At 28.1% G+C, this 23091-nt stretch overlaps 3 protein-coding genes across 3 annotated transcripts; all 3 read right to left on the reverse strand.

The window, feature by feature from the left end:
* Positions 1-219: 219 nt before the first annotated feature.
* LOC106794483 (phenylcoumaran benzylic ether reductase Pyrc5-like) lies at positions 220-1235 on the reverse strand. The gene is made up of 3 exons (XM_014761768.2): positions 1209-1235; positions 848-878; positions 220-734 (listed from the first exon to the last, which is right to left on the reverse strand). The coding sequence occupies exons 1-3, from the start codon at positions 1233-1235 to the stop codon at positions 511-513; spliced, it is 282 nt and encodes a 93-aa protein (XP_014617254.1). The 3' UTR covers positions 220-510.
* Positions 1236-5850: 4615 nt separating this feature from the next.
* On the reverse strand, positions 5851-7725 carry LOC547659 (NADPH:isoflavone reductase). Its single transcript, NM_001249108.2, has 5 exons — positions 7450-7725; positions 7203-7337; positions 6697-6934; positions 6405-6608; positions 5851-6271 (listed from the first exon to the last, which is right to left on the reverse strand). Exons 1-5 carry the CDS (start codon positions 7663-7665, stop codon positions 6108-6110), a joined length of 957 nt encoding a protein of 318 aa, NP_001236037.2. The 5' UTR covers positions 7666-7725; the 3' UTR covers positions 5851-6107.
* Positions 7726-12642: 4917 nt separating this feature from the next.
* LOC100778149 (NmrA-like family domain-containing protein) lies at positions 12643-14546 on the reverse strand. Its single transcript, XM_003557045.5, has 5 exons — positions 14142-14546; positions 13918-14052; positions 13399-13636; positions 13102-13305; positions 12643-13002 (listed from the first exon to the last, which is right to left on the reverse strand). Exons 1-5 carry the CDS (start codon positions 14355-14357, stop codon positions 12839-12841), a joined length of 957 nt encoding a protein of 318 aa, XP_003557093.1. The 5' UTR covers positions 14358-14546; the 3' UTR covers positions 12643-12838.
* Positions 14547-23091: the final 8545 nt, after the last annotated feature.

Consider the following 23091-nt stretch of genomic DNA (forward strand, 5'->3'; position numbering starts at 1 on the left):
TTTCAGACAAACCGATCCAAATAGTTGTCTATTGTGGTGTATTTCACCTCAGGATAAAGTTCAGAATTTGTATCGGTTTTTAGGGAAAGGAGACTCTACAAAAGGAACCATCATACATAAAATTAGAGATACTTAATTTCACTAATATGATGTATCAAAATACTCATGTCCTAAGAGGAGTTGAACTAAGAATGTTTCAATTTTTGTAGAGATATATCCTTACTGTAATGATAAGGATTACCAAGAGAAGCGAACATCACGTATATTAAGTATATGAGTCACATTTCTTATATATCTTTCTGTTGAGCCTTCTCCTAATCAATATAGGACTAATTGCTCACACTTGATTTTCCAACATGATTGCTGTTGATCCGTGAATTGAACTCTTTCTCTGTTGTTAAGACTCTAGACTTGACAAACAAGACCATCCACCTCTCTATCTATAAATCATTGATGTGTTGATGGATACTAAAGATTCGCATAGGTTAAATTTGTGACAGTAATTAAGTATCAAAGGAGTTCATATTGACCCTGGATGCTCTTGATAATTTGATCCTCAGGAACATAAGTTTTCTCTAGTGCCTTCTGAATCTTGCTCTCCCACAAGGAGATGAGCTCGTTGAAGGTCAAAACATTGGCAGGGGGTTTCAGGTACAGAATTTTGTTCAAGGTTCTTGGGTCATCCACTGCTTTGATGGTATTTGTCCCAATGTATTCCTCGGTGACATAAACTCCTGAAAAAAGGCTTTCAAGAACACAACTTGAGGCAATTGAACTTCATGTCTATTATCTTATACTTGAAAAAAAACGGTAATAGATTAATTTGGCACATAACATTATTTGTTACCTTTGATGTTTCCATCTCCCAGAATGATTGCCTTAATGTGGAGATTACAACATCAACTTCATGTCTATTATCTTATGTCACTTGGTCATCTATCTGATGTTCACTTAATGTGGAGATTACAACATCAACTTGCTTGATTGCCTTAACCAAACTCTAATAATCAGTTAGATCACCCTACAGAATCAGAGGGAGAGGTTAGAACAGTTAGTTTGAACTTTATTCAGTACGAATTAAACTAATTGACTTTTTTTTTTGTTGAAAGATACAAACATAGAGTATAGTAATTCCTGAACTTTTGAAGCTCTCAATAAAGTTTGATTTTGAAGGATGAGCAATGGTGCTTTCCCTGACCAAGGCAAACGTGGGGTGTCCTGCTTTTCTCTGCCATGGAATGGAACCAAACTTCAAAATTAGAGCAGCAATAAATTCGTGATTGTGTGATCTGTAGGCTACAAACCAGATATATTTTTAAAATATGTCATGAATGAAATTATATTATCATAAAATATATTTATGTTCATTTTATTTTATAAGTAAAATGATGAGAATATGAATTGATATCTTAAAGTGCTATGTGCCCCACCTCAAAACAAGTAGTGATTTTGTTTTGAGTCCTTTGAGTAGTTAAACAACTATTTCATGCGGCTAAATTTTAGTTAAATGGATTCTAATCTCTTATTTCCTAACCCAAATTGTGTGGCCCAGATCCAGACAATGGCAAAATTACTTTTATTTAAATATATTTTATTCCTTATAATTTAGTATTTTTTTATCTTTATAAAATTATTTTTTATTTTTAGTTTTGTTTTATTTTTTATCTTTAAAGTACTTTAAATAGTATCTTAAATAATGAAAAAAACATGTTAAAGTGTTATAAGGATAAAAAATTGACTAACATAATTTGCAATGAATAAAAATTAAAAAAAAATATTTTACTAGAATAAAAAATAAAAAAAAAACACTAAATTATAAAAAATATATTTAAGTGTTTTTTTCCTTTCTTCTACTCACTCCCAAGTGACCAAAGCCAATCCATTATTGTTATTACCTCTGAATATCATTATGATCGTTATCCTGCTGTTAATGTTATCTCCCACATATTGCCACCATTACCCATCATAAGTTGTAATTATCCTCACCATCATCAATCACTGTAATCATTTTTTACTCTTTCTTAATATTATTATCACTACCAATCTACCATCACCAATTGTTTGCCATCAGCTAACGCCACCACCTTACACAGATGGTTTGAATTTTTTATCTATTTAAACCACCTTTAACTATCTAGAGCTCTTGCAGGAAAAAAAAAAAAAAACTGTCTAGAGCTCTCATAATGACTGATAAAAAAAGAGTTCACAAAATGAAATTAAAATTCCATATAAGATTTCAATTCTATAGCTTATTATTTTTATGCAATTCAAACATAGAATTATGATTCTTACCAATTTCAATTCTAAGAAAATATGAATTTATTTTTTTAATTCTAAACTAGATTGTCAATTCTACGCCAGTCCAAACCCTTACGTTTTCTCAACAAGCATGTTTTGACATTTGACACCATAACATTGCGGTAAGCCTTCTATACAAATTAGGAATGTTTGAGTGTAGTGAATGTTTGAAATAAAATTGGGACCTTAGAGAGTTCAAAAACAATTTTACTTTCAAAGCAACGATTTTTTTTCTCATTTTATGCATTAGAACACGTAATTTTGTATTAGAATTTGTAAATATACTTTTTTTTGTAATTTTAAACCAAACATACTATTAATCTTAGGGATGATTTGGTAGTGTGAAATAAAAAAAAATGAAAAATAAATATTTAAATCAAAGTAACATGATAGAGATATAAGACTCGCCATTGTTTTGAAAATTTCTCTTCAAATAATTGATAGGGATAGTACTGCAGGAAGAAAAAAAAAACGTGCTATTTAGATAAGTTGTTAGAAAAGAATAATATTGGTAGGGATAGTACTTCTCTTGTTGTTAGTGTTGTCGGGATGTTCTTAGCTATATATATGTACGAAGGTGCATTGGAGGCATGATGAATGAAAATAACAAAGTTTCCTTCCAAAAAAAAAAAAGCAAAATCACAAAATATCCTAATAATATTATTCTTTTCTAACAACCTATCTAAATAGCAAGTTTTGCTTCCTACAGTACTATCCCTATCAATAATAGTGTCTTCTCTTCGATCAAACCACCCCCTTATTGCCTCAATTGACTTTTCATTTATCAATTATGCAATTATATAAAGAATTTTTGTTGTTGCATTTTGTCAGTTTGTATTCATTGATATCTATAGTTATTAATAGGCATGCTTAATTATGAGTACTTTTTTTTAATGATATCTCTACTTGTCTTATTGAATCTAAATTGGTTGTTTGTAACACGTCAACCTAATGTTAAATAAATCTATTTTGTAGATGAAAATTGCATGTATATTTTGATTATTTTCTAAGCTTAAATAATTTATTTTCTATAAAATAGGATTTTTTTTAAAAAAAAATTTAGTCCTTTAAAGCTTTTATTTATTTATTTTAGTTCTTTAAGGATTTTTATTTTATTGTTGTTAAATAGAAACTGACAAGATAATCATATATACATTTTTTAAATTGTATTTTTAAATCCTCATTTATTCAAAAATGAAATTAAACTAATTGATGGGAATTAAGCATTAAAGTTTCTATGAATATAGTCTTTGTTTAAATAAAATGAAACTAGTATATACTTTAATTTATTTAACGGTGAAAATGCAGATAACAAAGTAACATAATATTATTTAAAGACTATATCAATGAAGATTAGTCTAATATCAAATTAATAATATAAAATCTTTTTTTGAATGTATATGGTAGTTGAATTCTATTTTTTTTTATCAGGATAGTTGAGTTCTATATAAAATACGACTTTTATATTAAGGTCTCTAAATAGATCTATAAACCTATTGCTAAATAAACTAGTAACAACAACAATGACATTATTATCATTATATTATTTACATTTATTTAAGTAAAATTATATTCAATCTCCCTTTAAAATTATTGATGCAGTTAGTCCTCTAATTATATTCAATCTCCATAAATATGATCAGTAAGTCTCGATTTAGACATTGATTGTTATAAAAGAATATTCACTGTAACGTAATTTTAGTTGAACTCACGTGTCACGTTTTGATTGGATGTTGACTCTATCGACGATAAAAATGTATTATTGTTATCAACGTCTAATTAGAACATGACACGTGTAGTTAATACTCCTTTGTAACAATCAATGTTTAAATCTGGACTTGGAGATCATATTTACTGGATTGAACATAATTGGAGAACTAAATGCATCAATAATTTTAAAGAGATACCAAAATTAAAATTGGAGACAACTATGGGAACCAAAAATATAATTTTACCTTTATTTAAATAAGTTAATTACTTTGGAATCATGATAACATTGATGTGGAGTGTTAATTGATTTTATTAATGATTAGTTTTTGTCCAAAAAGAAAAATGTATGAACACCTTTTATGAGGTCTTATTTCTCAATCATAATTTTTTATTTACACAACTAAAATATGAGATTTTGTTTAAGAAGATTGAACTTAATTTCACTCATTCATATTGATTAAATAAGTTGATATTTTAAATCTAAAAGATTTTTTAATAACTTAAAACTTAACCCTTTTAGTTAAATGAACTTTTAAATATATCTTAAATTAATTTATTTAGTAACTAACTTGAACTTAAATCTAATGACAACTAAGTCATAGAATATAATCTTTATTATTAGTCTAACTTGTTTCATTATTAATAGAAGATTGTTCATAATCAGTAATCACAAAGTCAATTTGTGATATTCAGTTTAAGATTTTTTTAATGAAACTAGATGACCGAGATTATGTATCTTTTGAAAATTGGAGTCTTTGAGAAAAATAAAACAAATAGATGGAGATTGAAATAATTTGTTCTATTGTTCAAGGATCTTGAATAATGGATTAGGATATAATAAAAAATTCAACGTAATTCAACTTGCATGATGTCACATGAAATTATCTTCCTTTTACAAACTCCGTTGAATTTGGCGACCAATAATGTGTTTCTATATCATGTGGTGCTTGTGTATGATACAAATACAAATTATACAATAAGTAATTTAGGAATGACAAAAATAGTTGAAGTCCAAAAGAATGGAAAAATAATTTTAATTTGTAAATAAATAAAAAAAGACAATTTTAACATGTTATAATTATACTCGCATGCAACAAATTTCAGTGCACTAACTTACGATATTTTTATTTCCTATTTTTTTTACAGAAACTTACAATATTTTTATAAACACTACAAATATTATTTTAAACATTCAACTACTTGAATCAACAATCACGAGATTGTTTTATATTAAATTTGAATTTCAACTATGTAATTACGGTGAATATTATGAGAAAAAGTTTTGACAGTTTGATCTTTGAAAAATAATACTAAATATATTAATTATTGTGTTTATTCATTTTTTCATAGTTTAGGAGAGTATTGTGTTTCTGGCCTTAAATATATGGTGTCTGCCAATGAACTTTGAACCTATATATTGATAAAAAATAAAGCAAGAATGATAAAACTTAAAGATAATATATTTTATTTCATTAAAACATAAAACCAAATAAAATATAATTAAACAAAACTATTCCATAAGGTCTGATTTTATTACAGTCCCTCAACAGATGATACAGTAAAAAAATGTTATATTTTTTAAGAACATGTTTTATGAATATTGAAATGAAATAATAAAAAATATTTTCTTATTTTGATTAATATTTTTAAAAATACATATAAGAAATAAAATATATAAGAGAACTCTACGTCGTTACGAAGAAAACAAGCAATGACAGATGTAACCAAGACGGTATGACCAATACTTTTTTTTATTCATAATAAGTCAATACTGGTGTGCGCTTTAAATAATATTGTAAGAGAACGCTACGTCGTTACGAAGAAAATTAAACAAGCAATGGCAGAGATGTAACAATATTAAAACAGATTATATTATTATTTTTCAGGTAGAACATTACATAAATGATAAATGTGGATACTTTCTTGAGAACAGGACAAACACAAGCAACCACTACGAAACAGACAATGGTAGTGCAGCAAAAAAGCCTGCATAGGCCTTTTCTGAAAGAAAAACAGAAGGAAGAACTGCATTTGTTTTATTAAGCATTTTGCAGAGTGATAAAATCATATAAGTGCTTTGGTTCCTAAGATTTCGGAAATCAGACAAACTGATCCAAATATTCAGAAACAGTGCTGTATTCCACGTGAGGATAAGCCTCAGAAGCCTCAAGGTCTTTGGCAGGGTCAATCTCATACACTGCATCTCCCTTTATCTGCTGTGAGTGGTATAGTGCCAGAAGATAATTATTTGGGAAAGAAGTCTCTGCAGTAAACCAAAAACATTATAAATCAAGACATGGTTTATGGTTAGTTTCACAAAATTGATGTAACATGTACTTAAAACCATATCCTATAAAAATGAATTTTTTAAGTATAAAAAGAGTGTTGTTACTGACCCTTAATTTGCTTAAGAACTTCTTCTTCTGAAACATAAATTTTCTCAAGAGTTTTCCCAATTTTTTTCTCCCACAAAGAGATGATATCATTTAAGGACAAATAATTGTTTGGGAGTCTTATGTGCACGGCTTTGTTCAAGGCTCTAGGGTCATTTGCTGCTTCGATGGTAAAAGTTCCCACATCAGCCTCAGTAATATACGCTCCTGAAACAAGAAAATCAAATATACACCTTGTCCCAATTGAATTGAACTGTGTCACTGTTATTTATATTTATCACTTGGGATTAATTACCTTTCACATTTCCATCTCCTTGTATGAACACCTTGTCCCTAGGAGGAACAGTGATGTCAATCTGTGCCAGGTTACGTAAGAAATAACCAGTAAAGGCATGACAACATAGGTAAGTGTAAGGAATTCCTTCAGCTTCAATTACTCTTCGAATTTTCGCTTTTTCCTCGAAAACTTCTCTTACAGGCTCAGCCGCATCGTGACGGTCCACATCCAGCCCAAATTCAGATGGGAAAAATCTCTGTTGACACAAGAAATTAAGAATCAGCGCTTAACACTGACCATAGTTTAAAATTTTAATGTAATATAAAGTTATAGTGTTTGGAAACAAGCTAGAAACCGCTAAACGTGGATCTCCAACGCAACTAATAGTTTCTTTTGCATCACTTTTGATGTGATTTTGCTCTAAACATGGATCTTGGATGTGGAACCAAACACACATTTAGTGTACCATAATTTTACACCCAACGGCGAAATGGTTATACAATAAAAGGGAGCAAAGTGCGCACCTTGACGTTTCCAGCTTCTTTTATTGCTGCAACGATCTTGACTTGGTCTTCTATTAGTAGTCTACCAAATGAGCAGATTACTACATCAACTTGCTTGATTGCATTAACCAGACTTTCATGATCGTTCATATCTCCCTGCACATTCCATTAAACAGATATATTAAGTTCTCAAATACCTAATGATGTTAGCAGACTTGAGGTCGAAACAGTTTCAAATAGAAGTTGCTAATCAAATGAAAGCACCAACCTGGATTAGAGTAACTCCAGAATTTTGGAAGCTCTGAATGAGCTCTTCCCTGGTTTCAGGATTAGCAGCAGTGACAAGCCTTGGCTTGTTAACAGAGGCAGGGGTGTCCCTAACCAATATAAAAGTGGGATTCCCTGCCTTTACACTTGCCCAAACTATGTGTCTTCCAATGGCTCCTGTGGGTCCCAAAACCAGGATTCTATCTTTCGGAGCCATGGAAGATACTAGTCTAAACAAGCACTGTGTTTTCAAGCTATGTACGTAACTAAACTAGCAATGGTTTGTGGTGCAGAGCAATGCTTTGGTTAGTATTTATAAGGCACTAACTATGATCTCTATGAAATTTTTTTCCGCGTCAATTAAACAAATATCCATTTCGTTTCCGTCCAATAACAAACTCCATCAAAAACTTGTAATAACACCTGAGAAGTATCAATAAAAATAGAACACAACATAGAAATTAAGAAAAAATAGATAAGAGAACCAATTTGATTAACATAAAAAACTCCTTAATACAAGGATAAAAATCATAAGTTGTCGAGACCAAATAAATAATTTTAATGGAGAAAAATATAAGAGAGTCTTTAACAATTGCATTGAAACTTGTTAGATGAAATCCCAAAATGTAGAACAGAGAATGTGAAATACTTATCTCTCTCTAGGTGTAATCGATTGAAAAGTGAAAAAAATTTTAAAAGTCACTTTGAAAAGTCGCATCCCTTGATAAGTTTTTGAAAAGACACCGAGGGCCTATAAATATTGTTGTCTTATCCTCTTAAAAACAAATTATTGGTCAAACACTTGTAAATCAATTAAGGATTCTTCTAAGAACTTCATCTTGTATATTTTTCTCTAAAAGAGATAAAAGATATGTACTTTCTTTAAAGACTTATTGAGATCAAGATATTGTTTGTCTCTTGAATTATGAGTTTCTTGAATACAATGAAAGAAATTTCTTGGGTGTTCAGAAGTTGTAAATTTTTTTTTATAAAATTAGTGAAAATCTCAAATGAGTTGCTTGAGAACTGAAAATAGACACATGATAAACTGAGTTTGCATCTCTCTCTTCCCTATCTTGATTATTTTATCTTGCATGTTTTATTTAAAAGTATTCTGTTAATATAACTTTCATCTTCATCTTCAATATTCTTAACATATAGATTTAAAAGGAAATTTAGAAGTCAATTAAACGAGAAATTTGTTAACTTAATTCACTTTTTTAAGTTATTGAAGTCATTTGTACAACGTGGGTCTCTCTATCTAATCTGATTCTTCTAGACCAAAATAAACCTTCTTATTTAAGTCTTACTCAACATAGGAAGCCCAAAAAACCCAAAACACTCTCAATTTGGAAACAACCTTTTATTGGATAGGTCCTGCTGATGTAGAAAACATGTATACTTACAACCACGACTACCAGGATATTTTCATAACTGTTTAATAATCAATATATAAAGTGATTATTATCATCAAACCATAATTAGTTATAAAAAGCTGAATATTTAACCCATTGTATAAGTGGATATATATTCATAACCAGTTATAAATATATAACCGGTTTTAATAATATTTTTTATATTTTTTATATTTTATAATTAATTTTATACATTAATAATTGTTTTATATTTAATTAAAATCAATTTTGAAAGTCAATTTTTTTAGAGGCCTAAATCAATTGTTATTTTGAAATATATAACTAATTTAGTCGTAATTAAAGTTTTTTCTTAACCACAATGATTTGATTATAATAACTATAGGAGTTTTTATAAGATGAATTGAATTAAATTATGTTAAATTCATGATCAAATCTAACAAAATTTAAACGGATTGAGTTGAATTTACTATTTAATTTTTTTTTATAAATTTTAATCCTAATAAAATTATTTACAAATAAATTAATTTGAATTGGATTAGAAAGTCAAAAATTTAAATTTATTTATTAATTATCACAACACCCGTACCATATTATAGGATGGGAGTATACAACCTCTACAACAACGATCTAATAATGTGTTGTCCCCACCAATTATTGACCTGATTAATAATACTAATATATTTTTAATTATATATATATATATATATATATAATAATAATAATAATAATAATAATAATAACTTAAACCGTGGAAAAAACCTTCATTGATTATTGTGTATGAGATATGAGTTTGATTAGTTAATCCTTTGTTGATTTTTTTATTTTGTTAAAACAGTGGAAAAAACTAAAATAAACTTTACTGAAAGACACAAAACACATATCACACCTTTGTTGACTATAGTAGAGAGTTACTGATTTTTAATCAAGAATAATTGCATTCTCATATTTCTCTCTCTCTCTTTACCGTAAAAGAATCAAAATATGTTCGAATTATGTTATTTTTAAATATTATAACATAATTGATAGAAAACATTACCAGTACGACAGTATTATTCAAATGCGGTTAGTATTTTATATTCAAATTTGAATAAATGAAAATATTTTTCTATGATAAATAAAATCTTAGAATTTATAATTAAAAGCTACTAATTTATGTATTTTAGTTATTTTTAATTTTCCATCTTATCCCTAACAACTTTTTTTTGGTGAATACCTCATCCCTAACAACTAATGATTTAAATACAAAATTTACCACTGTAAATAATTATGTCACTTAGTTTTTTTTTTCTGAGTTAATTATTTCACTTAGTTTTTGCAATTTTATTATAAAAACAATTCTTTAAAATCATTGAAATGAAATGAATTATTTTAAAACCATTTTTATCTTAATATATTCAAATATAAAACTAAATTAATTTCTCTTAATATGTTTTTTTTAATTTTTCTCTTATTTAAATTGATTATTTTTAAAAAGTTTAAATATGTGTTGTAAATGGGTTGAATAGAGTCACAGGCATACACACCGTACTGTTTGACTGGTCAACATAAACGACTCTTGTAACAATTTTATATTAAATCGTATGTAATTTGTCAACTGAACATGTCATCGTTACAAATCATAAACCAACCACAGCGTCATTATATTTAGGTTTGTTTCTGAATAAATTTTGATAAAATTGAATTTTAATTTTTTTTTACAGAATTGAATTTTAAAAGTTAAATACACACCTTTCATTTTCTATATAAATTTCAGTATATACATATATAGTTAAATTTAGTTAAGAACATCTTCTATACACAACACATATTAAAAGCTTTTTTTATGAGACATACATGTATCATTTTTAAGCAACTTGCTTAATATGTTACTATTAATGAAGTGACAGAGGAGCATAAAATATTGGGTATTGTTAATTAATATATTTAGAATATTGATTAAGAAATTAAAAGAAAAAATATTTATTATATAAATTATAGGAGAATTTTTAAAAATTATGTTTATTTTCTAATAAAAATATTTTTATTTTAATTTCTTTAATTAATATATTTAAGACATTAGTTAGTATTTATTTAAAAATTATTTCGTATGAATAATATGACTATAAAAAAATTATAGGATCATTGTGAACCGAAGACTTTTTCAACATTCTCCAAAACCAAACGGGCCGTTAACCATCAGTAACTTATCAATGTGATAGTCATTTCATGAACATAACTACAACTACAAGCTCAAAAGTTGATTTTCTAAAAACTTCTAATGGCAAGGCATGAATGAACCAGATAATGAAAACAAAAGGGGGAAAAACTACTTCAAATTTAACACTTACAGATGCTAATTGTGGGTGAAGATCTACATTATAAGGAGATTTAAGTACTCACTGAGCTTCTAACCACCGTTATGGGCTTGCATCGTTACTATAGAGATTAAGTGACATATCCATGCCTAAATTTCCGCATCCAACAAGTACTTGTACAGCCACCAGCCACCAGCCACCAGCCACCAACACCTAGACCTTTGGCTTCCTGAAATCGACTTACTAATTTCTGTCTTTCATTTTAAGGAAAACCCTAAACCCATATCCACTAAAATCTCTCACGTGGACAACACATTAGTGTAGTAATTATTGTTTGCGTCTTATTATGATATATTATCTTTTTTATGCCTTACAATTTTAATATTTTTTTCTTCGATAATATAACTCTAAGAAAATGGTCAAACCTCCTATCTTCATATTTCATAAATATTTATTCTTCTTTTGCTTATTATCTGGCCTCTCTGATTTCCAATGATTCATCTATATTCCATCTACTCAATTATAAAAGTAATTTAAACAAGATTAAATTAACCCACATGTCTTTGAATTATTTGATAATTTTTAATTAGGTTATTGAACTATGTTTTTTAATTGGGTCCTTGAGCTTGTATTTGTTTCTAATTAGATTCCTAAATTTGCTTTTATTTTTTAATTTAATAACAATAATGATACATACTTTTATTTTCTTTATTATTTATTTTTCATATATATGCCCTATTATATTATTATTTTTCCCTCCTCTCTTATATTATCATCTCTTATAACCTGTGAAAAAAGAAGAAAATAAAAAAAGAAATAAGATGAATTACGTGTAGATTTTTTTATCCGTAAATTATACATGAGTTTCACACTTTTTATACTCAACTTTAATTAAAATATTTTTTTCTTTATTTCCATCCTCAAAACCAAACCGAATAGTGTATACCTAACTTTTGGAGTACACCAAACATTATGCTTATTAAGAAGGACTCGAACATGTCAATAACGTCGTCCTATATATCTTTTAAAAGACCATGCTACGTTTTCTTTGACTTATTCTACCATTCTACCTGTTGACTATCATTTCATACTTTTCATAATAAAAAACCACACATATAAATTTTAAAATTGATGCCAGATAAAAAAATAGTAAGATATTTTAATTTGTTAAAAAATGAAAATACAAATAAACAAAACAATTACGTTATTACCAACAAAAAAATTGATGTAGGAGTACTTTAAATATTTTTGTTATAGTGTTTTAGTTTCAACCAAATTATAATTTTACTTTAATAGGGAATATAACTCTAAAAATACTTAAAATAATGTAGCATTTTTTTATTCCGTTAAGTCATTTTATATATTCGACAATTTGTAGAGTAGAATACATTGTAGAGTATCCCTCTTTGACGAAACTCCGGCACCCACGTGTGAGTGCAGTGTGCTTGAAATATTTTTCAAAGTGAATCCCTCGCCATCAAGCAGAAAATGAACAGTGACATGTATTCAAGAATAATGTAAAAATTTGTAAACAGTGCTTCCGACTGCAGATTAGAGTATTATTACTCATTCTTCTAGGTGAAAAGAAGATTACATTAATGTGGATGGTTTCCGAAGGGTAGGACAAAAGCAAGCAATTTTGCAAAAAGTAAAAAAGGCAAGGGTTTTATTGGGCACTTTCCAGATCAACAAAAATTGCATTGCACCAGTTCCTCAGAAATCAGACAAACTGATTCAAATATTCATCGACGGTGGTGTATTCCACGTTAGGATAAGCTTCAGAAGCCTCAAGGTCTTTTGCAGGGTCAATCTCATACACTGCATCTCCCTTTATCTGCTGTGAGTGGTACAATGCCAGCAGGTAATTATTTGGGAAAGAAGCCTCTGCAGTAAACCAAAAAACCATCATAAATCAAGACATGGTTTATGGTTAGTTTCACAAAATTGATGTAACATGTACTTAAACATGAATTTGTTACTTACCCTTAATGTCGTTAAGAACTTTTTCCTCTGAAACATAAGTTTTCTCAAGAGTCTTCCCAATTTTTTTCTCCCACAAGGAGATGATCTCATTTATGGTCAAATAATTCTTAGGGAGTCTTATGTGCACGGTTTTGTTCAAGGCATTAGGGTCATTCGCTGCTTCGATGGTCAAAGTTCCCACATCAGCCTCAGTCACAAACGCTCCTGAAACAAGTAAACAACATTTACACCTTGAAGAAACTGTCTCTGTTATTCACTACTTGTGTCTTAAATAAATTCAACATATATGAGTATTACCTTTCACATTTCCATCTCCTAGAATGAACACCTTGTCCCTGGGAGGAACAGTGATGTCAATCTGTGCCAGGTTACGTAAGAAATAACCAGTAAAGGCATGGCAGCATAGGTAAGTGTAAGGAATTCCTTCAGCTTCAATTATTCTTCGAATTCTTGCTTTTTCCACGAAAACTTCTCTAACTGGGTCAACTGAATCGTGACGGTCTACATCCAACCCAAATTCAGATGGAAAAAATCTCTGTTGACACAACGAATTAAGAATTAGCATTTTTTAATTATTAGTTTAGAAAAATTTATAACAGCATTAAACAATTGGATAAGTTTTTGAAAAAATAACCTGCGTACTAATAGTGCCATTATTGATTTTTATAATAATTAATTAAAAAGTGATGTTAACGATTATTATTTTTGTTACATGAGCAAATAAAACTAATCTACTAGTACTGCATTAATTTATTTAAAAGTGCATGGCAATTTGAACACATGAAAATTTAAAATTATTCAGTAAAAAGGACCAACCTTGACGTTTCCAGCTTCTTTAATTGCTGCAATGATCTTCAACTGGTCTTCAATTAGTAGTCTACCAAATGCGCAGATTACGACATCAACTTGCTTGATTGCATTCACCAAACTTTCATGATCATTCATATCTCCCTGAATATTCCATCAAAACAGATATCTATCAAATCAATTACTCCTACTAGTTCTAAATAAGAATTTGCCATTCAAATGAAAGCACCAACCTGAATCAGCTTAACTCCAGAATTTTTGAAGCTTTCAATGAGCTCTTCTTTGGTTTCAGGATTAGCAGCTTTGACCAGATTGACCCTGTTGTTAGAGCCAGGGGTGTTCCTCACCAACACAAATGTGGGATTCCCTGCCTTCACACTTGCCCAGACTATGTGTCTTCCAATGGCTCCAGTGGGTCCCAAAATCAGGATTCTATCTTTCCCAGCCATGGAATTGGAAGAAATTAAAACTAGTCCAAACAAACAGTGTTTTTTTTTTTGATAGGTAATCAAAGTAGCTATGGCTTAGTGATGATGTATAGCAATACATCAATTGGTATTTATAGGGCCATCAACTTTGATCTATATGTCAAAATTTTCCCTTCATTTCTCTCCAAGTTTAACGCACCAAACAAACACGTATTAATTTCCTGATCAGCGGCCGGCGGCTCCATGAGTTCCGTAGTCCAAACCAACCAATAATTTGATATAATTTTTAATTAAAAATAATACAAATATATAATAATTTTATGTTTCATTATTCATATTGTAACGAAATGATTTTAATATTCATCTTTTTATTTTTATATTTTAAGATGGCTTCGTAAAAATATTGTTTTGGGAACCAGTGAAAAAGACCATACATGGTCTTAGTAAAGAAAGGGACGGGCGTGTTTGTTTCTTGAGTAGCACAAAATTAAAAATTGAGGAAAGTTCAAGCCATTCATTAACCAAATTATTATAAATGTTAAGAAATATTGTAATAATCGAAGATGAAAAGGAAGGGAAAACGAACCATTGAAGATAAAAAAAAAAATTAGAAAAAAAAGAAGAGAAGGTAGTACTCATCGATCCACCAACTCACCTCCTCCCTCAGGTGCCATTGCCCCTTGGAAAGAGCTATAAATTTTTGTCTTTCCAGTTCTTATATAATGGATAATGTTATTAATTTATTATTGAAATTCAAACAAAACCAAAGTAATGTACCAAATCAGTACAATTGGGTTGGCTATATAATAATATTAAATGGTATACTTATTAAATTGAATTAAATATAATATATAATTGACTTTACTAGTATAATTAAACGCTAAACTTATTAAATCAACATATTCAATTAATAGATGGATTTTCTACATTTAAATCGATCATTTTATTTTTATAGACCTATTTTCAAAGTAAAATTCAAAGCTTGCTTTATTGTACAGTTTTGTTCATGACATAAGTTTTGCTTTCCATAAGTCGTCATAACAATTACTGATACTAGTACTAGATTAGTCAAACAAACTAACACAAACTTATGTCATGATTTTTGTTTTTGTTGGCGATCATGCACGTCTCGTTCTGACTCCTTTGCTCTTTGGTAGGTGAAATATTACGTATAACCTAACAACCTCATTTTAGTCAGTTAACACTAGTAAACGATGCTATTTGGAAAGTTTTGAGACTGAAAAAAATGTAATAGGTTTAATTGGTTTTTATATAAATAACATAATTTTAAGGCAAATGAAATTGTTTTTTAGGTTAAGACTCGCTAATTTTTTTTCTCTAAAAAAAACATATTTCAAAAGTGAATCATTTTATCATTTTTAAAAAATGTTTTTAAATATTCCATTTTAAAAATATTATTTCTAAACATAGATTAATTTGTTTAACATCATTTTTTAAAACAATTCTTTTCATATTAACATGTTAAAATCTATTCTATCAAATTCAAACCAAAAATATCTTTGTTTTTAACGGCAAACATATCCTTTGTAGATGCAGTGCATGTTTGAACTTTAGACAAGATGAATATTTGGGTTCGTCATTGTTTTATTACGTCATTTAATTTTTTTTTAGTATAGAATGAATTGATAAGATAAATCTACTCAAATATTATCAGATTCTTATTATTCGGCATGAATAACATATTTGGATTAGATTAATATATTTTTTATATTATTGATTTATATTTTTAATTATAATAAATAGTTTTCTGTTCTAATTTTTTTTTAGCCAAACCAAAACAACATAATCTTCTACTAGCTAAATTTCAACCAATTTATTAAAGGTTTAATGAGTCATTTGTTCCTGTAATTTCATCACTTGTACTTTTTAGTCCTTATAGTTTTAAAGTGGTTTTTGTAGTCTATGTAGTTTATATTTTAATTCTATGTTAGTCCATGTATTTTGAAAGTAGTTTTTTAATCCTTATACTTTATATTTTAATTCTTTTTTAGTCCCTATAGTTTGAAAGCGGTCTTTTTAGTCCCTAAATTTTATATTTTAATTCTCTTTTAATTCTTATCATCAAAATATGAGTAATACTATCAATTATAATTAACTACAAAAATATTAACAAGTAATTTATAACTAATTTATCGCAAGAAAATCTTTAATAAAAAATAGTTGATAATTTATAATTAATTTGTAGTTAATTATTTTTATATTTTTTTAGTAAGGACTAAAAGGTAATTAAAATACAAATTATAGAGACTAAAAAGATCAATTTTAAACTTTAGAGATTAAAAGAGAATTAAAGTACAAACTATAAAGAATCATTTTTAAACTATAAGGATTAAAAAAGAATTAAAATATAAACTATAGGAACTAAAAAAATCACTTTCAAACTATAAAGACTAAAAAATATGAATCATAAAACTATAAAGACCAATAATTTAACCTTTATAAAAAAAATGAAAAAGTCAAACAAACATTCATGATTCAACAATGGAAGCTTGTTTGATTGCCATTTTAGACGAGCGAGTACAGTGATCCGGAGCTAGAATAATTCTAGTCGAACCTTTTGAGACAATTGAATAAAGATGATAAAAGTTATTTATTCATCTCTTTAATATTTTGAGGCTTGGAGTATTTAATTAGTGAAATGATGTAAGATTTTATTGGGTTCATATGTTAAGAATTTCCTATGATGAGTGAGATTAATTTATTCATTAGGTTAAAAAATATATTGGATTCTAGTTAAGGCAATATTTGAAACATATGAAATAAAATGAAAGGAAGAAAAGATGAAAGTATAAAAATTATTTAAATTTGAAAGGGACAAGACTATGTTCGGTAAAATTAACATATAAGCTAACTCAAAGTTTATAAGTTATAAATTATGAGATGAAAAGTTGAAAACTAGCTTATTAAATTAAAAGTGACATATTTAATATTTTTAATATTTGAATTTTTATTTTTAATTACTTTTCATTTTAAATCATAGGATAATAATTTTTAAAATTTTGAATTACAAAAAATGGTATAGTTAATTTTCTCATTTTTTGGAAAATAAAATAAAATAAATTTTATTAGAATTATATTGTTTAAAATCATTTTTTAACATTTAAATACTTTATTAATAATATTATTTTAAAAAAAAAACTAAAAGTATTTTTTCATTATAATTTTTCTTAAATATTCATTCTTTCTATTTGTACAAGAAGAACTTGAATGTGTATATTTTTCACTTGCGTGACAGGGAAACATGATATGAATAATATTTTCTAATCCTAATCGATAAAATAAAATAATAAGGATAAAATTAAGAGGAAAAAATGAAATAGTAAGAATACAATGATGAAAAAGAAGAAAAAATTAGTAAATTATAAACTAATTCATTTTCTATAAGTTAATTCAAGTAACTTATTTTGATAAACTATTTTATAAAAAATAAACCAATAAAATAAGTTTATATACCAGACAAACAAGCAAGTTTATTTTCATCAAAGTTAGTAAAAAAAAGCTTATATAAATTACTCAAAGGTCTGATAAAACATAGTCAAAGAAAGTGATCTTTTTTATAAAAAAAAATAAAAAATACTGCTTATATGTTATATGTTATGCATATGGCCACATGCTTTTGGTCAGAGAATGAATTCCAAAGACACGGTAGAAACTAAAGGAATCTAATAATAATAATATATTTTCATTTAATATAAAAAAATTATTTATTAAATATTTTATCTTTTTCATTCTAATTAAACAGTTATTTTTCATTTTTTACAATCAAACACCACAAAAATTTCACGTCAATTAATTTACCTTATCGATGCTTATAAGATAGGAGTTTGATTCTTGTTAATTAGATTAATTTTTATTGGTTAAATACATTGAGTGCAATGGGTCGTTCACCCCGAAGTAAAAGCAAAGATATAAAACGTTATTCCAAAGTCTAAACTAAATTACTTTAACGAATTTCATGCATTTTTCTTGACATAAAACATATACTGAACATTTGATAATTCAGTTTAAAACAATACCGGGCGGAACAGACCGATTATATACATATTGTAATGAAGAAATTTAATTATCTTAAATTACTTAAAAAATAAATGTTTAATTATTAATAAAAAGTAACGATTAACATCACATTTACATATATAATAAATAATTTACGAATTTATTCAAATTTATTTATTTAATTTTATCAGAATTAAGATATAAAAAATACTCTTCATTTTAATTGAGCCACATACTCGAATTAAAATTTACACACTTTTTTTCTTACAGAAAAATTTAAATATACGTTAGAGCATAAAGCTTATTGAATAAGAAGCCCTTGGTTTGAAAAGCATGCTATGCTCTCTTTTATCTGCATTGACTGGCTTTTTTTCTTTTTAAGGTTTGACTGACTTTGTTTAATGTTACATAAAACTGACTGTTTTTTCTTCTTTCTAGATAGACGATAAAACAAGGGACAAACTGATATCTGCGTTGAACAATTGGGGGTTTTTTTTTTTTCGAATTGAAAGATTTTCATTTTAAATTTATTTTAGTTTTCTCACTTGCATCTTTTATATAAAAATGATAACATTTTTGAGAGAAGAGTCTATATTAAATGTGAATATATCTCTTCTAATCTACTATATCTATAGTAATATATATGAAGATATTTTTCAATAGGAATATTTATACGTGATATCTTCAAGAACTTTAAATAATAAATTTATTTATTTTTTAAAGATAATTTATTTTAAATTATATAATAATTATAATATAATTATAATAATTTATTGCAATTAAATTTTTAAAAATTATAATCTGTAACAATATATATTATAGATAGATAAAAACCAATTAATTTATTCTATTTTATATTTGTTTTTGTCAGTCTTGTGTTTCATTTATATATGTTTGCCTTATGGATGAAATAGGAAAAGATTGTTGAAGTTTGTGTTTCAAATAGCAATCCCACAGTAAGAATTAAATTTTATATATTCTTTGATATTTAGAATATAATATACATAATCTTGTACTTTGATAAGATGGATGTAGATGAGAAACATAATCAAAATTGTATTTTATCTTCTATTTTATAGGTCTCTAAAAAAATCTTTTATGTTATAGAATTATGAATTAAGAATTAATAATTTTGTATTTTGTAAATTCAATTTTGCTAATCAAATTGTGTTTGTAATAAATAAACTTATATGTGCATTCTTATTTATTCCTTATTGTTTGTTTCAGTCACATTAATAAATTTAGTTTAAAGATTTTAAGTTTTAAAAATAATTTTTTTATAGTAATATATAATCAAAATTATTTTAATGTATGGAGTTAGAATAAAAGATTAATACCAAATATAAATATACCATTAAACATTAATTTTCATGCTAATTATAGTTTATTGAAATTTGATTGATATATTGAATATTTGATTGTTTTAATTAGACATATTTGATTGTGTTAATAATGTTTGATTGATAATTAATTGATTTAATAAATATATTTAATTTAAAATTTTATTTAATAAAAGACATACAATCATTTTTTAGGTTAATTAAATCAATTTTAATTACTTTTCAGTAGGGGTGGGAATAGGCCAGGTCAGACCAGGCTTTAAAAGGCCTGAGCCTAGCCTACGATGAATCTTTGAGGCCTAAGCCTGGCCTATAGCCTATCAAAGACTTTTATTTTGACTCGGCCTGACCTTTTTAAATGCCTGGCCTGGCCCGATAGCCTTTTTAAAAGCCTTTTTACAATAAATAGAACGTAATAGGAGATAATTTTTGTATAGGAACGTAAATATGATAGGATATAATTTTTGTATAGGAACGTAATTGGATATGATAAGATATGATTTGTATAGGAACGTAATATGATAATAGGATATGATTTTTATTTGCTCTAAAATATACCTTGTAATTAAAGTTTTACTTAATTATAGGAATGAAATCTGCTAGTTTAAAAAAAATATTAATTATATCCAAAAAATAATATATATATATATATATATATATAGGTTGGCCTATCAGGCTTATAAGGCTTTTTAATAAGCTTAAGCCTAGCCTATTTAATTAAATAGGCTTTTAAAAAAGCCTGAGCCTAACCTTTTAATTAAATAGGCCAATCCAGGTCGTAGGCCCTTGTAGGCCGGCATGACCTATTCCCACCCCTACTTTTCAGCAAACAATTATGTATAGAAAATTTGACAAAATTATATAAACAATTAAATCTTATATGAATTTTTATTTTATATAATACCTTAATTAATTTATTAATTTTTCTGAAATAATTTTTATAATTACAATAATTAATTATCATGTGATTAAAATAATACATAAAACATTTTATTTATTAATTGTTATATATTTGATAACTGCTATGGATACATTATTTATATATTTAAATCACATAATAAGTATCTAATTTTCTTTTCTTTTATTGTTTTTTTTTTGTGTTGAAACAACAAGAACTTAACTTCTTCTAAGTTTTTATATAGAAGATGCTAAAGTTAATGATTTTATAGTAATTTTGAGTGTATTTTTTGTAGAGATATAATAGAGTTATGGAAGAGGATTGAAGAACTGAAGTGTCGCACTCAGCGTGACGCCCTCACTTAGTGAGTCAGAACTGCTCACCCCAAGCAATTCTGCTTAGTGCAAGAAGTTACATTGAAAGACAGTTGTCGTGTGCAGCCGTGCTAAGCACATATCCTATGGCTTACCGTGTGACCACCTAATCCAATTGGATAAGTGCGCTCAGCGCAAGCATCACGCTAAATGCACAAGGATGATTAGTCCATCAAGTGGTGCAGTATATAAAAATGAATGAATTTTTCATTCACGAGGTGGTTCCTTCACCATGAAGCAAAGCAAAAAAAAAAAAAAAATAGAGAAAGGAGATGCAAGAAGCCATACACAGCTGGTGCAAGGAAAATTTGTTTCAAAGCTTCGACCAATCCATTTTTATTTCATTTTCTTCCATTCATTTCACTCTTTATATTTATTAGCTTCTCATGACAATAAGAGGCTAAAATTCCTCTGTTGTTATTAGAAGTCCTACAAATCAAACTCTCTTTGATATAATAATTCTAAACCATCTATTTTATATGATATTAATATTATTGTTCTTTTTTGTGTTTATTCACATATCTGTGGTTTGTGATAACTGCTAAATAATTGTGAATTAATAGTAAATAATTAGTCAAATTTTGGCTTAAAATTAATTATTTAGCAGTTATTTGTAATTAAAAGTGAGAAAATTAATTTAATTGAATTTCTGGTTGCAGATACAAAAAATAAGGTTGCATTTAGCAAAAGTGGCACAGAAAGGAAGGAAAAAGAAGAAATTCTGAAGCAGGCCCAATCCAATAGGGGCGCTAAGCGCGCATCTGGCGCTAAGCGAGCAACTAACTGCAGGCGCTGAGCGTGGCGTTAAGCACGAAGGTGGAAACCGTTACACGCGCTAAGCCCAGCTAGGCGCCCAGCGCCCGATCCAACAAAAGCACACCCAGCGTGCATGGGGCGCCCAGCGCACGATCTGAACGCGCTAAGCGCGAGGTGTGGCGCTGAGCGTGACTACGAAGGCCCATAAGCCCACTTCAGCAACTATAAATAGAGAGGCAGTCCCAAGGAAACATCATCCCATCTCAGAGCATCACTCTCAGTACTTCAAGCCTGAGTTTTCTTCCCTCTCTACATTCTTTGTTTTGTTAGCCTATTCTTTCTTTCATCCCCAGTTGTAAGCCCTCAAATGGCCATGAGTGGCTAAACCCCTAGCTAGGGCCTGGCAGGCCTAAAAAGCCAACGATGTACAATGAGCTTCAAGAGTTATCAATGCAAAGGAATTTATTCCAGGTTTTTCTGTTCTATTTCTTTTCTTTTATTCTTGCATTCATTCTTAGATCTCTTTTTGGGTTTTATTCGCTCGGGAGAGGGTAATTCCTAATAAATATTTAAGATTCAATGCATGCATCAGTTTTAGGGGTTATACGCTTGGGAAAGGGTAACGCCTAATAGAACATTTAAAGAAAAGAATCATTGGGTTAGCATTGCTAGGCATAAAATGATAACCCACTGCCCATGCATTTAAGCAACATCTAGAATTTAATCTTAATGCATTTTTAATTATTGAATCTTCGCAAAGGCATTTGGGAGATAGGTATTTAAAATAGGCTTGCCAACGTGAGGCATCAGGGGCAAGTAGTCAACAGATGTGGGTAGAACTAATACCATTTCATTGATAATGAATATCATATTTACATGCATCGTAGGCCAATTGGGTTTGTCTGGTCTTGGCATTGTTATCAATTGTTTTTTCCTTTTTACTTATTTGTTTGTGATAGCGCTCTATTCCTACTTTTATTCTTGTTTTTACTATTTCACTTTCACTTACAAATTGAGGAGTATTTAATAATTGCAATAAAATCCCTGTGGACACGATACTCGGACTTCCGAGGTTTACTACTTGTAACGATTTGGTGCACTTGCCAAAGTCTTAACAAGTTTTTGGCGCCGTTGCCGGGGATTTTGTTTTCGCACTTAATACTATATCAGTTTGTAAGCCCAACTTTTCTTTCTTGGCTTACTTTATCAGTATTTTCTCTTTACTTCTATTCTTTCCTTCTTTCTTTTATAATTGCACGGGTAGTGCCTTCTTGTTTTTATGCGACTTAGGACTGCATCTGGAGACGTGGTCCCTATCAACTTGGAAATCGAAGCCACTTGTCGGCGTAACAACGCTGCAAGAAGAAGAA

The sequence above is a fragment of the Glycine max genome, chromosome 1, assembly GCF_000004515.6.
Source record: "Glycine max cultivar Williams 82 chromosome 1, Glycine_max_v4.0, whole genome shotgun sequence".
NCBI classification, from domain to species: Eukaryota; Viridiplantae; Streptophyta; class Magnoliopsida; order Fabales; family Fabaceae; genus Glycine; species Glycine max.

Excerpts from the sequence above, each read along its gene's own strand:
- LOC106794483 (XM_014761768.2), bottom strand. The coding sequence starts at position 1,235 with ATGGCAGAGAAAAGCAGGACACCCCAC. Across the intron at positions 879-1,208 it reads AGAAAAGCAGGACACCCCAC|GCAATCATTCTGGGAGATGG; the intron begins GTTTGCCTTGGT and ends CTCCACATTAAG. Across the intron at positions 735-847 it reads GGGAGATGGAAACATCAAAG|GAGTTTATGTCACCGAGGAA; the intron begins GTAACAAATAAT and ends GCCTTTTTTCAG.
- LOC547659 (NM_001249108.2), bottom strand. The coding sequence starts at position 7,665 with ATGGCTCCGAAAGATAGAATCCTGGTTTTGGGACCCACAGGAGCCATT. Across the intron at positions 7,338-7,449 it reads CTGGAGTTACTCTAATCCAG|GGAGATATGAACGATCATGA; the intron begins GTTGGTGCTTTC and ends TGGAATGTGCAG. Across the intron at positions 6,935-7,202 it reads AAGAAGCTGGAAACGTCAAG|AGATTTTTCCCATCTGAATT; the intron begins GTGCGCACTTTG and ends TTGTGTCAACAG.
- LOC100778149 (XM_003557045.5), bottom strand. The coding sequence starts at position 14,357 with ATGGCTGGGAAAGATAGAATCCTGATTTTGGGACCCACTGGAGCCATT. Across the intron at positions 14,053-14,141 it reads CTGGAGTTAAGCTGATTCAG|GGAGATATGAATGATCATGA; the intron begins GTTGGTGCTTTC and ends TGGAATATTCAG. Across the intron at positions 13,637-13,917 it reads AAGAAGCTGGAAACGTCAAG|AGATTTTTTCCATCTGAATT; the intron begins GTTGGTCCTTTT and ends TTGTGTCAACAG.